This window comes from Lemur catta, chromosome 23 (genome assembly GCF_020740605.2).
Source record: "Lemur catta isolate mLemCat1 chromosome 23, mLemCat1.pri, whole genome shotgun sequence".
Classification (NCBI taxonomy): domain Eukaryota; kingdom Metazoa; phylum Chordata; class Mammalia; order Primates; family Lemuridae; genus Lemur; species Lemur catta.
The window spans coordinates 16,387,514-16,402,749 of NC_059150.1; the positions used below are offsets into that span (position 1 = coordinate 16,387,514).

Consider the following 15,236-nt stretch of genomic DNA (forward strand, 5'->3'; position numbering starts at 1 on the left):
TTTCAAAACAAACTGAATCTTTGAGATGCTATATGCTCCTACCAGGCTTTCTTCTAGAAAAGGATACAAAGACCAGTTTATTATTTCACCTACCTAAAGCCACATATTCCTCTTCACTTATCTTCCTTATGTTGAGCACATCTTTCTCATATTCTAAATATTCTAGGAATGTTTTTATAGGCAGCACACCATCTTTATCATCAGAAAACCGAACATTAGTCCTGAAGTTCTCCTGTTTATATTTCTCTAATAACGCTTGGAGCTTAAGCAGTTCGTTTTCATCAAGCCTTAGTAACACAGCCAAGTCCTTAAAAATAGAAGAAAGAAGCTCTGAGTAGACCATGTCTCCTTCTATGAATTTGTCACTTGTCAACCCCATTATTTGAACTGAAATTCAAGCCTGGAAGCAAAAGATGTTTTTTAATTAATGCAATAACTATAGTGTACTCTGTTTAAAACTTTACTCTTGAATTACATTTCAGGGGTAGGAGGTTATTTAAATAAAGCTAATCTTGAAACACTACATACTACTAAAAAAAAATTTTAATAAACATGAATTATTGTATAATCAGAAAAAATTTAAAAAGGGGAACAAATGCAACTCTTGTCATTCTCCAAAAACTAAAGAACTATTTGAAATTAAATGCTTATTTATTAAGCAACATAAACACTATAAAATAGAAATACAGGAAAACAATTTTCATTGTATCTACATATAAATCCTCTATGTGGCTCTCAGGGATACAACCTGCCAGCCTTTCAAACTATTTTTACATACCATATGTACAGAAACATATCCCAACAGTACTAAAATTTTCTAAATTAGGGACAAGTACGCACACATGCATGAGTGTACATGTACCTGCACACATGCACTCAAAAACTATAAATTTGCCAGAGCAAACAGTTTTTTCTCCATGCTATGTAAGTAAAGCTGCATTCTTAAACGAGAGCAGTTTCATTTATTTATATACTTTAGGCTATTATTTTTTTTTAAAAAGCGATAAACTGCAAAATGTTATTAAACACACAACAGTAGTTCAATACACTGAACCTGTATATAAACTTATACGTAAAATGTCCAACAGCAAAAATAAATTAGTTCAGATTTGAATTTTAGTTTTATAAGTTTAAAACTAGCCATCAGCTTAGAAGCTGGCTGCATGTTTTTGAAGTATCCCAACAAGTCCACAGCAAAATATAGTTTTAATTCTTAAAAAGTGCTTAATAAAAAAGAACAATCTGTCAACTTATTTTTAAAATTTTGTAATTCTTTTATCTTTGCATACTACACTGGGTCTATCAAATGGAAATGAATTCTACAAGGGACTATATATTGTGCTATCAAATGGAAATTTATTCTATGGGGGATTATTAATGACATATATTAACTTTCTTTGCCATGGCATGCAAGAGAGTTTGGATCTCATGAGAAAATTAGGCATGAAATGTCTAGGAAATCCTGTAGACATCACTTAATCAACTTGAACCTTCGTGTTGCTTACAATTATTTTATACTATTGTTGAAGTAGAGAAACAAAAGATCCCAAAAACATGGTTTTGTTGTTATAATGGCAATCACAGAATATTATTATGAATAGATTATTGTTAAAATGCAATATAAAATCCATCTAAAATCCCAAAGATAAAAGGGAAAATATCAGAATGTGTGGGCTGTTTTCATTACAGAGAGAAAATTTTCTTTCACCATTTTTTTTTCTCCTTTTTTTTTTTTTTTTTTTTTTTTTGAGATAGAGTCTTACTCTGTTGCCCAGGCTAGAGTGCCATGGTGTCAAAACCAAATGATTCTAGGGGAGTAAAAATGAATTAACAATAAAATTTAATATTCTTGTATAAATAATATAAATTTAGCACCCAGGCACAGAAAGCCAGGAAGGGACCTGGTAAAAAAAAAAAGACACTGTTAAGGCTTTTAAAAACTTTCTTAATTTTTTACTTTTTCACTACCAAATTAAAAAAATTAAAAATAATCAGAGATTATTTTGTATAATACTAAAATTTGGGATTACTCACATCATCAGAGAATGGTGTGTCTGAATGAAAATCAACGGAATTTAATTGACTGACAGACTCATAAAGATGCAGCAATCTCAGTTTATTGGCAGAAAACTGTAGCAATCCTTCATCAACAGACTCAAGCTCTAAAAGGAAAAAGGAAAAACATATGCAAGAGATATATTTAAGACTCATAAAAAAGCTTTTCTTTCATTCAATCTCTAATATCACATAATTCCCTGATCTTCTGTTGTATTAAATATTGGGATGCTTAAGCTATATCAGATTTTGAAAGCAAAGATAATTTAAATAAAATAAGATCCTCTAATAGCTTGGGAGAAAAAAAAGAAAAAAGCAAGCAAGTAGAAATATCTTCATCTAGTACTCATATTTAAAGAAATAACATGGAAATACCTTTGAAAATATTCTCCTTCCATCCCATAATTTATATGCTATTAGTCTCACATACTGAGGATATACAAATACAAAGCTGCCTGACTCTTACTACCACGGTGGTCAAAGATATTATAATTCAACCAGAAACTATGAATTTTGACACATGTATCCTTCCTCAAGAAAGGCTGAAAAGAAACCAAAAGCAGAATTCTACTTAATACCCTCTATCAATCAGATTGATTTTGTTCAAGATTAATGTTAGAGAAATACTCTCTATATAATACATTTCTGTATAATTTAAATATTTATATCTAATATAAAATAAATGTTTACTCTTTAACACATTAACTGCCATGTGAGTATTTAACTCACACTAGTTTTGAGCCCAGAATCTCATGAAGCGTATGTAACACACGTCTCTTCACCTTGGGAGCTTCGAGAACTATTTTTCAAGTTGCATATAACTCACACACAGAAAATAATAAAAAATAACAAATTTTTCATTAAATTGGAAAGGATCATTTTGTTTTTGAAGTTTTTATTCTATTTTCATAATAAAACATCACAGCCCCAAGGAAAAAATTTTTTTTTCTAGTGTGGCAATGTATTAAAAAGAGAGACACTGGAAACTCCCAAGAAATCTTATCTTAACAGTAACATGGAATATTGTTCAAGTTCTTGTAGCCATAATAAAACTGAGCTATAAAATATTTGCAGTTTTTAGGAATCTCATTTATGGGTAGAGCTTAAAACTGATGATTTTTCAGAACTTTAACAAATGGTGTTTGGTTTACTCCCAGCCTAGTGCAAGGTAATTTGTCACTTAATAAATTTTGATATTTTGTTAACACCTTGAGGGGTAGAGGGGCTTTATAAGTATATCATGCTTTTTAAAAGAGGTATTTCTTACAAGTTGTGTGCACTAAAGGAGTTCACTATTCGCCAAAGTCAGCTTTACATATCTGCTGAAAAAAGTCAATAATGAAGAGAGTCTCAAAATTAGGATGCTTGAAGTCTTGAACAAACAAATTCTGATTTGTTTATTAAGTCACTTTAAGCTGGCTTAAACATAATTAAACATAAAGTTGGTTTTATATAATTAATATGACAAGCAACAGTCATGACTAGATGATGTTGGTTCACTCCACTCTTTAATTAACGTTAGGAATTCAGAATAAATTGAATTTGGCTAGTTCATTGGGATAAAGTATGGAGTTATAACCCAACAGTTTCAAATCTAATTCTTTTCAGACAAATTTTGAACAGTAAAAGATAACAGAAAACTCGGAATAATCAAATTATAGCCTGTGATTTTGGAAGTTCTAACTCTGTTCATGAGGGAAGTGGGTGAGAAAATGAAGATGCTACACACTAATAGAACATTAATTCAAAGCATAAATATTTTTGATCATTATCTCATTCAAAACATTACTTAAGGATGCCCTCCTACAGAAATCTCTCTCCTTTCATGAAGTTAAATAAAAGATAACAGCAGTAAGAGAACCTTGTTGTCTTTTGCATACCACTAATTTTCCCCTTTTTCCAATGGCTTTCACAATGTTCCACAACTCTATACTGATATCTTTCCTCATAGCAGAGGGATTAAAAGAAAAATTTCCAATAGAGTCAATATATTCAGAGACAGCTCAGATGAAGATCGACTGCATACATTAAATAGGAAATAAATAAGATTGCTCATTTCTTATATATATTATTTCTACATTAAAGTAACATGATGGTATCATAAGCAGTTAACAGCTTTCTATAATCAGAGTTTAAAATTTGAAGTGAAACCATAACCTCCAATCAGTACAAACCTTATTACCTTGATTTTTCAAAGTGTCCATTAAAGTCTGAGTGATGTTTCTAAGACAGGAAAATGGTAAACGTTTACTTGCCAAAATGCTTTCCAAAGCCTAAAAGAAAGATATTGAGCAATTCTAGTAACTATAAGGCAATGATTTTGTTTTCTAAATTTTATATTTATGCCTATAGTTCCACTACCCCAAATTTCAAAGGGAAACTCCTTATTTAAGAAGTTTCAGTATAATTACGTGAGAATTACGGAGCTCCTAAAAGCTCCGCAATTTCCTAAATGATAGGGGTGCTAGTAGAATCTTTTGTTCTAATGTTTGGTTTCTGCTCTAGTTCCTGAGACAGAGCTCCTAATTTCCTTGTAGATAGGGGTGCAAGGAGAATCTTTTAACATTGGCTCTTTGACCCTAGTTGACCCTCTTTGACCTAACACAGAGCTCCTAAGAATCTTTATAATTTCCTGGGTTATAGGAGTATCTTTTGTTCTAATGAGGCGACTCTTGGTGGGATCCTAGATAGCCTCAGGATGGGGCCAGTTGCCAGTAGAACCAATCATACGATTAAAGGATTGGAAATTTTAGCCCCACCCCTTGACCTCTGGGAAGGGGACAGAGGATGAAGATTGAGCTGATCACTGATGGCCAATGATACAATCTGCCTAGTAATGAAGCCTCCATAAATACCCAAAGGACAGGGTTCCTGGAGAGTGGCTTGCCTGGCGAGGGCACGGAAGCTCTACACCCCTTCCACATGCTCTGCCCTATGTATCTCTTCCTCCTGGTTGTTCATCTGTATCCTTTGCAACATCCTTTATAATAAATGTAATATAATATTTATAAGTGTTTCCCTGAGTTCTGTGAGCTGCTTTAGCAAATTCACCAAACCTGAGTAGAGGGTCATAAGAAATCTGCTGAAGAAATTGGTTGGGATGTGGAGGAAAAACTCACACATCTAGTGACAGAAGTGTTGAGTGAGTGACTGTGTAAGAGAACAGGAAAACACACTATGATTTGTTTTTTTCTTATATTCTCACAGTAACATTATCTTAGATGCTATGAACTATAAAAATAAAATATTTGGTAAGGTTCCTACTTGATGGAGCTTAAAAGAGCTCATGAGGAGAAAGTCGGGAAGCTATTGCTAACATACATGAAATAATCAGAAAATTAACTAGTCATTAACTATCCGGTTCTAATTAAAAGTAGACTAGGAGTTCAGAGTTATCCATGAAAATTGAAGTGTCTTGCTTGTAAGAATTTATGAAGTTAGGACTTGGGCAGCATTATGAGGGGATAAGAGGAGTGGGAATAAAGGAAACAACAATCAGTTGCCATATTATAACCACAAGCCTGGCAAAAGGTAACAAGTCTGACAATACCATGGGATGTCGAGGCTGTGGAGCAAGAGGGACTCTTACGGTATAAGTGGAAGTATAAATGAGGTCAACTATTTTGAGAAACAATTTGTCATCAACCAGTACAGCTGAAGCAGCTCACACCCTAGCAATTCCACTCTTCAGCAAACTAAAGAGGAACTCTTGCCTATGTGCACCAGGAAACAACTACAAGGATAAGCACAGCATCACTGTTTGTAATAGCAAAAAACTGGAAACAACCTGAATGTTCACTGGCAGGAGAATGAAGAAAGAGTGGAATTCATATGGCATAGTAAATAAATCAATGATAGCTACAACCATAGCTACATACATCAATATGAATGACTCACAGAAACATAATGTTGAAGGAAAACCTAAAGTCACAGAAGAAGACATCCATTTACAAAAAACTTTAAAAGGCAGGAAATGCATCAATAGATTTCAAAGGAGCCACACAGGTATGATGTTAACTAAAAAGAAAAGCAAAAGAGAGAACCACAAAATTCTCAGTTGTGGTTACCTTAGTGATGGGAGAAAGTAATGGGACTGAGGAGGGACACGCAGGGCTCTGGTAGAGCTCCTGGCAAGATTCTATTTCCTAAGGTGAGTTGTCGTACACATGTATTTATTTTATTATCGCTCTTTAATCCAAATATATGTTATGAATGAATAAGTACAGGTGTATTTACATAAAATAACTCATGTGTATGGCAATATTATTTAGTTCTTTAAAAAGAGAGACAATAGGAACTTCTACATGGGAATATAAAAAGGGATGAACATAATAAAAACATGAAAAGAAGACTTTAGCCTGTCATGCTTGGAGGGAAATAGGAAAATAAAGATTTTCTTAAGAGGGATGTATTATAACTACTAGCAGGAAAGTTCATATATTATACATACTTACTTGTTTTTTGGTTGCAGGGTATTTAATATCAAGAATTAATTCCTTTATTTCTGTTTCAACCAAATCTATAAAAAGAAAGTTAAAGTAAAATTTTCATTTTTCTAACAGTGAAATATTATTCTGAAAGAAAATGAACATATTTGTACTACTGGTCAGTCTAAAGGGATTTTTGGGTTCTCTCACATTATTGTTTTTTTGTTGTGAGTTTTACTATCCCCTGGGTGGCACACTTCATCCTGACAGAGCAATCCTAATAAAAGGAACAGAGGAGTACTTGTACCCCCCTCATTCCGAAAAGGAGTTAAGATAGCTCATCAATGCAATTAAGTATTTTGATTGTTCCATTCAGAATATTTCATTGCTTTAAAAAAATGACAGAGCAATATGCTTTACTATTTTTATTAAAGGATACCTACCAAGATTGGGAGATTTTGTTTTCAGTAAGGCTGCCAGTTTCTTCACTAAGTGCATGTCCTTCGCTCGTTCACTCTTCTTGTCACTAAAACAATAAATACAACAAATTCTTACAGAATGTGAAACTGTTTTCCTTCTAATTCTAATAGTAATACATTCCAACTTTCTTTTTCCCTGTATATACTTCCTATTTAATGGTATCAGTCTGATGAAAAATGAAACAACAATAAAACAATAACTACAAAACACCATGACAAACCAAGGAACTAGGAAAAGTTAGCAGAGGAACATCGATCAGCAGACACTCAATAAATCTTACCTCAGTGCTAGGTGGAAAGGAACATTTACTGTTTTCACACTTCCAGACACGGGATCAACAAGACAGATCTGGTAAGTCTGTGGCTGCCAACTCTGACTGGTAACGTTATTTAAGCCCATTATTTTATACCCGGGATACAATAGCCTAAGAAAACCACATACCAATATGGTAAAAATATTAGGAAAAGGAGAAATGCCAAACGGTGCTTTTATTATAGCTAGAGAACTTGACATTATTAATAATTCAAGAGCATTAATAAGGCAAATAAATACTGATACCAAAAACATACATAAAACAAGACTCAACTGGCAGAATCCTTTTAATCTTGTTAAAAGATTTTATAAAATCAAATGAATACAATCAGATTTATGTTTCAATGGCAAACAAAGCATTCACCTCACTAATCATCACTAGGGGAATCTGAAGGAACCTTTCATTTTGAGCCTTCACAGAATAAGTTAGAGACAAATGGCAGCACCAAGCAAACTTTAATTGAATAGCACATTATGACATTTTCAATAATTTTTTTGTTATTAAATACCTAATCCTTAATTATATACCAGGCACTTGCAGGGAAAACAATAATAAAAAATATTACAATTCTCAAATAACAGGCAATCTAATAAAATCTAATCTAGTAAAAGCTTTACTTTAATAAAAGCATTCCTGTATTTCTTTTTGTAACCAGAAAAATGCCAGGGATTGGGGCTTACCTGCAGTGCTTCCCCACATTGAAAGCTCCTACTCTAGGTCCCTGCTGTGTGCTCCACACTTCTAATATTCCCCTTCTTGGCGCATAGATCACAAGGAACTGAGCTACTCGACTTGGGCCCTGAGTATTTCCAAAAGGGGAAAAATCTGCCTTTTCTGGTACTCTTTCATGGAGGTCCTCTACAATTTGAATCCATCCAATTTGTGCACCTCGGTACCCTTGGAGACAGAGGAAAAGGGAAGTTAATTAGTTAACTAATCTAGGTTCAGTAGTAGCCTCCTGAAGCACTCTGAAATATCTGGGGGGCAGGGGATAAGAAAAGTTACAAAAGTATATTATCTTTTTATTATGAAATGTCTTAAACAGAAAAGATAATATAATAAGCAATCTATCACCAAGCCTTATCAAATCTTAACATTTTGCTGTATTTCCTTGAGATCACTTTTTCTCTTTAAAAAGAAAATATTATAGATATCATTAAAGCTACCTGAATACCTCTTCTGCTCCCATTCCCTTACCTCCCTCTCTTTAAAAGATTCTCTCCTTTTAAAAAATTCTGGAGAGATTATCAGATTTGGATTTAAAATAAAAGTCCAATTAAAATAGAAGAAAAAAATCAAATTGATGTCCTGCTAGTCAATCCCTTTGACGTTTGCAGACAGAGGGAAAACATGAGCTGCAGAGGGATGTAAGAAAGCTCCTGCACGTGAGAAGTAGTAGCTGACGCTGTCTTCCATTTTCCTGTAGTCCCTTTCACAGGCAATTGATCCCTCCCTCCCTGGATGGAAAGGAAAACTGACTGCACCAGCTGCAGAAAGACAGGCAATAATGTAAGTGACAAGACCGCCACAGTGGATTTGGGGCACTCACTACAGCTATGTCTTCTGTATTTTGGAAAAGTCTTACTGAGAACACACCTTTGATCAAGACAAACACCAAGGAGAAATGATGTATCTGTGGCACTGAATCTCCTTCTACGGACACTTAAACATGTGGAGATAAAGACTGCCTTTGTCTGTCACTGCAGGAGTTCTTTGGCAAGGGGGCGATAGAGGCCTCAACCTGGTCCAGAGTAATTTCATGTCCTCAAATCCATTAATCCCCACATTTTAAAGTATAGACAAAACTACACCATAAATTATGGTTTCCAGCCAGTGGTCTATGCTAACATGACATTCTGGATAATTCTGAACAATGCAATCTTCCCTTCTTCCTTCGTCAGGGAAGATTTTATTTTATTTAGGTTGACAATGTGTTAGTTAAAAGATATTTTCAAGTCTCTCTTATAGTTAGATGTGCCTAGCTAATGTATTGTAGGTATCATAGATAAAGGTTGAAGGGACTTTGGGAAAATCTTCCAAGTGGACTGACTCAATCGGCAGGAGTACCCTTCTTCCCTTCTCCTTCTTCCTTCCTGGAGTGCAGGTAAGAAGGCTGGCTATGAGAACCTTAGCGGGGAAGTTACAAGAAAGGAGACTGGGTTCCTGAAGATACTACGGTGATATGTCAATCCTATACTTGGGTCTGTTGCTAACAGCTGAATGAAACTCCTGACATTGTTACTGATAAACTAAGTGGATTGATCCAAGCATAAGTATATAAAAGTCAAGTCAGTGAAGATGGATTTTGCCAAGTTTTTCTATTTTAATTCTGAAAGACTTTCCAGGAAACTGAATTTAGAAATTGACAATGACAATGAAAACTGAAAGCAAGTGAATAGGCAGAGGGCAAACATGCCTATGAGATGCCCAAAGTTAAAGGATGTACCCATCAACTACTAGATCAAGTGTTGGAGATCTGAGTTCATGTTAAAAAAGAAAACATAAACATTAACGATTGAACAGTGTTATCAACCAGAAGCTGAAGGATGACAACACTTCACAACTGGTGCGGTAAAAAGTGAATTAACTTTTTTCTGGATTTTTGTGAGTACCTTTCCACATGCGTATTGCAATTCCTCTAGCTACATCCAATAAAACAACTCTGCCGAAATCATCTGTTACTGCTGCCAGCGTGTTACATGGAGACAGACATATGCTTTCACCATGGCGTCTAGAATCTGGGAGTCCAAATCTGATATTTAAAAAAAAATAAAAAGCTCAAATCATATTTCAATCTAGAAACATACAGCAGAATAAAGAAATGCATAAATAAAATGAGCTGACTCTGTTTTTACATAAAAAAATATGAACTTTGCCTGGATTAATGTTAGTTATAATTATAATAATTTTTTATAATGACATTTGAAATAAAATACAAAAGAGAAATTTTAAAATCATAGTCCTATGTAGGGTTTCTATAGATACTCACAACCCTGTATTTTTAGAGAATATCAAGCATAACTTTATCTTTCCTTGATTAAGAGGCATGTCATAGAAAACAATACCCTCACCATCAACTGAATTTTAGAATACTTTGCTCCCATACAGGCATCTTTTGTCTATTTTAAGTTCTTGTTCCTAACTTGTTCTCTTTTTTTGCTAGATATCACATTCTGCTGACACCAGTGTATCTGCTTGAAACAAGAACATTTCTTTTTCTAAACAGTTATCTCTAAACCGCTGTTAGTCTATAATCAACCTTATTAGAATTATGAGTAAAATAAAAGTAAAGAAGTACTGAAAAAGAACTAGGAGAGCTTACTTTGAGAAAAGTCCACGAGATAAATATGTGCTCAAACTTTGTTACATATATTAATATTTGAGATACATAGGGCCCTTTGGCTAATTTCTTGATTCTTTGGTGGGTTTAGGAAATGTGATATGTTACAACATATTTTAAAATAAGATGAAAAAAATCTTAGAAGATACACTTCAATACATTTTAATAACGGTTAATTAGTTGGCTTTCTGTAGATAAAGACCATCTAAAAAGCGGGGGTGGGGGGAAGGTTCCAGTTCCCTTCACGGTGGTACTTTATATTAGGTAACAAAAAACAATTTAAAAACAAAACCAAGTATTAGAAGACGTGCTTCTGTCAACAAAAACAAAAGCAAAACCAAAAATTATGCTCTCCCTCCAAAAGAAACTCAACAAACATACTAACAGATCCTGTAGCACTACTGAAGTAAACAAGGAAGCACAAGCCAGTATTCTAAGAAGTTGCTTGAATACACATGACTCCTGTTTTGTTTTGCTTTTTTAAGGAAATCACTGGGTACGTTTTAAGTTTATACAGCTTAGTAACAAACTATCTAAACTTCTAAAAGAAATTCAATAGCCATCACTAAACTAATTGTCTTACAACTTAAGCTAAGTTTATTTGTTAAAAAGTACATGCAACAAATGTATCTTGAGTACCTACTATATGATAGGGAGACAGCTATGAACAAAATAGGCAAGAATCACTCTTCTCATAGAGTTTTACATTCTAGTGTGGGGAAAAAAATTCCACATTAACTACTTTCAGAATCTCCAGAGACTTCTGAGACCAGAAAATCAACTAAGCACACTGAAAGACCATGAATTTAACAATACCTTTCTCAAAGGACTAAAACTTGAGAAGCATGACAGACTTGCCTTACAGCTAATGGGGTAGCTGGTTCAACCTTAGGCTTTTGCTTTTGAACAGCTTCTTCTTCGTGCTTACTTTTCCAACCAAGCCAACCACTGAAAAGGAAGAAAATATAGAATAAAAACTGAGCTTCCAGGGTTTCAAACTGCAGACTATCAAAATATAAGTTAAAACCAAGCTAAATACAAAGTAGGTCATTTTTATTTAATTATTATGTAATTACCTGGCAGCATTAAATAAAGCAGAAGTGAGTTTACTTGCAACTGCTAGTGCAACATGAGATAATAATGGTTGTGTGCTTCCCTGAAAAACAGAACATGTGAAAGAGTAGCTTAAAAAGAAACAAAACATACTTTCTAAGTAAGGCTTACTTGAAAAAGCTTTGAAAAGTTGTAAAGCCTAGACTACCAACTCAGCTTCTTTCAGAGGGCAAAAACTTCATTTTAGGAGAAATACAATAAAAAGTTTTAACTCTATATTTAAAAATGAAATCACTACCAGTCTATTTTACCTTTAGGATGTCCCTCTTTAAATTCTATTTTAGTTAAATTTTAAACTAAGTATATTAAGATGACATTATTCTAGCTGAGCTATGGATTTCCCATTTATACACACACAACTGGCTCTTTTCCTTCCATATATGCATATATATAAAATACACACACACATACACATACACATTTTTATAAAAGTAAAAAGATAGGACAATTCTAAGAAGGCTGCTTTTTATTATAAGTGAGAAACAAGAACTGCCAAATCTAACACCTAACTTTTCCTTATTTTAGGAAGCAATTTTCACCACTTACATCAACTAAAGTTGGTAGCTTCTTCTGTCTTTACAATTCCTCATTTGCTCAAATCCCTAGTGGGCTGACATCATTAACAACCCTGAACTTCTGACGACTGCAGCAGTATTTAAAGATTACTCAGCCATCAAAGAGCTCAGGGCTTCAGAAACAAAAGAAGATTGTTTGTTTTACATAGACTTCAGTACTTTTTCACTTAATAAAGAATTTAGAAAAAAGCTAGTTGAGATTAATTTTAGCTTCAATTGAAACTTAAAAATGCAAGCTGCTTAATCTTTCTAAAAGGCTGAGTTACTATATCCAATTTGTAGACAAGGAGAAAAACCAATAGTGGCCTTACTCATGATCAGTGATGAAACTCATACCTCTAAAGCATAGAAGAAGCCAGTAAATGGATTGGACCCTACAGTGATATACTGAGACATGGCAGGTGGACTGTTTTTAATTGCTGCATTAAATCCACCTATATTGGAAGCAGTCTTCATTTGATCAAAGGGGGACAGAGTCATAATACCTAAAGATAAAAAGACAAAAAAACCCACATGATTTGAATGTACAATGTTATTTTAGGTCATTAAAGTTTTACTTCAGTTTCATTCTAAGATGCTAACTGCTTGGTTTTATTTACAGACAAAAGTCATTTTTAAAAGCTTCAAAATAAACATCAGAAAATGTTCACAAATATTAAAATCACCCTCTATAATTTCTCCAACCTATACAATATACAAAAACAAAATTTAAATATTAATATTTTGAACAGGATACAAAACTCAGAAGGTACAAGTATACGGTCCACCTATATCCCTAGGTACCAATTTATTTATTGGAGACAACAACTGAAAGTTTCTTATGCTGAGGTGTTGTACAGACACAAATGACAGCACACCAAATAAACTGACGTGTGCTTTGCTTTTTTTATTTAATAAAATATCAAAGAGACACGGCACATTCTTCACAATCACTCTTACTATTCCATTCTATGGTCATACCATAATTAATCTGACCTACTGATGGACATTTAGGTTGTTTCCCATCGTTTGGCACTACAAAGAATGCTGCAATATATATCCTCAATGTCTCTGCACATCCACACCTATGTAAGTCTATCTGTACAGTAAATTCTTATAAACAGAAGTCCAGGGTTAAAGACGATCTACATTTTAAAAAATTGTATTGAGTACTGCTACAATGCATTCCATAGAGGTGGTGTTACATTTCCACAAAAAAGGTAAGGCAGTACCTGTGCTCTGTACCGTTCCCAACACAGTGAAAACATACACTTTCAAACATCTACTTTTTAGTCCAGAAATCCCCAATGTTTTATAATGAAGAGTTACTTTTCATTTCCCTAGGGCTCTAAGAACAAAAGTAAGTGGACAGCCTGAGTGCTGACATCCACATGCCTGTGCAGAGCAGTAGAGGAAAAACCAGTGTCATCTGAATTCACCTGAGTGGCAATGAGAGAAAGAGGGGGAAAGCGAGCATAGACCAGGAAGCAAAGATCTCTTGCTAGATTCCAACATATGTGGACTCAGGCAGTGTCTTCAAACTTGGTACTCATATAGTACATGAAGACACCCTGCTGAGAGGACCGAACTCAAATATACCATAGAATGGAACAAGAATTATTGTTACAGTTTCTATTGCTCTACATACTAATTTCCATACATAAGTATTGCCTCTTCTTTGCCCAAACACTGTCAAAAAATGCATTGCTCCTGAAGAAGAGTCCTGGGAAAGGAAATTCTTTTAGTGAGTTCATAAGCAAACCATTCACTGGATTTATAGAAATTAAAGTGACCAAATAAACCCTTGTAAAAGTTGGCCCATTCTAAAAGATCAGAACACCTAATATTCATAAACGAATTCATGATTCAATAGACTAAATGCTTTTACTACACGATAAAATTTGTGTAAATTTTGTTTGAGTCTACCAGAACAAGATCAAAGGGTGAAATGTATGGCATATAAATTAGAATTTAAGTTTTAAAATGGTTTCTCTCTTTGTACTCCCATACAATATAGATGGAAGTATAAATTGCTATACAATATCCAGAGAACAATTTGGCAATGTATATACAAAATTTTAAAGGAATTGATTCTAATTTATTGTCAAGAGAGAGCTGCTCAGTTCTTTCCATCCTTACCACCAACGATCTTTTCCTTCTGACAACTTAAGTCAGCCACTTTCAATACTATACCTTAGATCCACAGTCATTGTCAACTGTATATTCTTTATGACCTTAACTTCAAGCATATCACTTTTTGACCACCAACCCCTAGCTTTCCATCTCAATCATTTTAGTAACTCTCCTGCAATAATTCCACAATTTCATCAAGAATTCCAATTCATTAATCCTATCATCTTTTTCACTTTTTTATCAAGCAACTCTTGTGATCACTTCCCTGCTTATCCAACTTACATTCATGTGCCATCATAACTACTCTTGCAATGCCCATAACTCCCCTACACCCATCTCCCTCCAGATCTCACCTGGCTAAATCTTAACCTTGGTTGACCTAAACTTTCTGCATTCTCTGCTCTTGAAGCAAAATAGCTGACTATTGCCAAGAAAAACAATACATCTGGGTTTAAAACTAAGGAAGACAAACAAATGGGCACACAAGCCCAAAATCCTACTCTTCTCCTCCTCAATCCCTTCCCCCACTCAATCCTTTGAAATCTATTTGTTGAAGAGACCAGGCTGTTTGATGCTAATTTCCCAGTCTACATTTTGCTAACCACATCTCTGATTTAAATGTTGTTCTGCCCTCTACACTGCTACACATTGCTAATTGAATCTAGGGGACTTGTCTTGTGAGTCAGATTTTAGCCTTATTTTTCATTGATTTAAGGTGATATAGCTTATTTACAGTCCCTGTTCCTCTTTCCAGATCCTTCCAAAATATCTATATCTCAATCTTTAAATTCACATTCACTGTTTTCATTATTAGGAATGAT

The 15,236-nt window shown here is 34.1% G+C and overlaps 1 protein-coding gene across 2 annotated transcripts in view; it reads right to left on the minus strand.

Annotated features, from left to right (window-relative positions):
* Positions 1-15,236, minus strand: part of RAB3GAP2 (RAB3 GTPase activating non-catalytic protein subunit 2) — a 76,375-nt gene that overhangs the window by 25,895 nt on the left and 35,244 nt on the right. For both annotated transcript variants that reach the window (XM_045536306.1, XM_045536307.1), the window contains exons 10-20: positions 12,640-12,788; positions 11,692-11,771; positions 11,474-11,563; positions 9,888-10,027; positions 7,956-8,172; positions 7,243-7,386; positions 6,926-7,008; positions 6,510-6,574; positions 4,238-4,328; positions 2,035-2,162; positions 94-307 (exon numbers count right to left, since the gene is read on the minus strand). In XM_045536306.1, the coding sequence (XP_045392262.1) occupies positions 94-307; positions 2,035-2,162; positions 4,238-4,328; positions 6,510-6,574; positions 6,926-7,008; positions 7,243-7,386; positions 7,956-8,172; positions 9,888-10,027; positions 11,474-11,563; positions 11,692-11,771; positions 12,640-12,788 (1,401 nt within the window). The remainder of the gene's footprint in view (positions 1-93; positions 308-2,034; positions 2,163-4,237; positions 4,329-6,509; positions 6,575-6,925; positions 7,009-7,242; positions 7,387-7,955; positions 8,173-9,887; positions 10,028-11,473; positions 11,564-11,691; positions 11,772-12,639; positions 12,789-15,236) is intronic.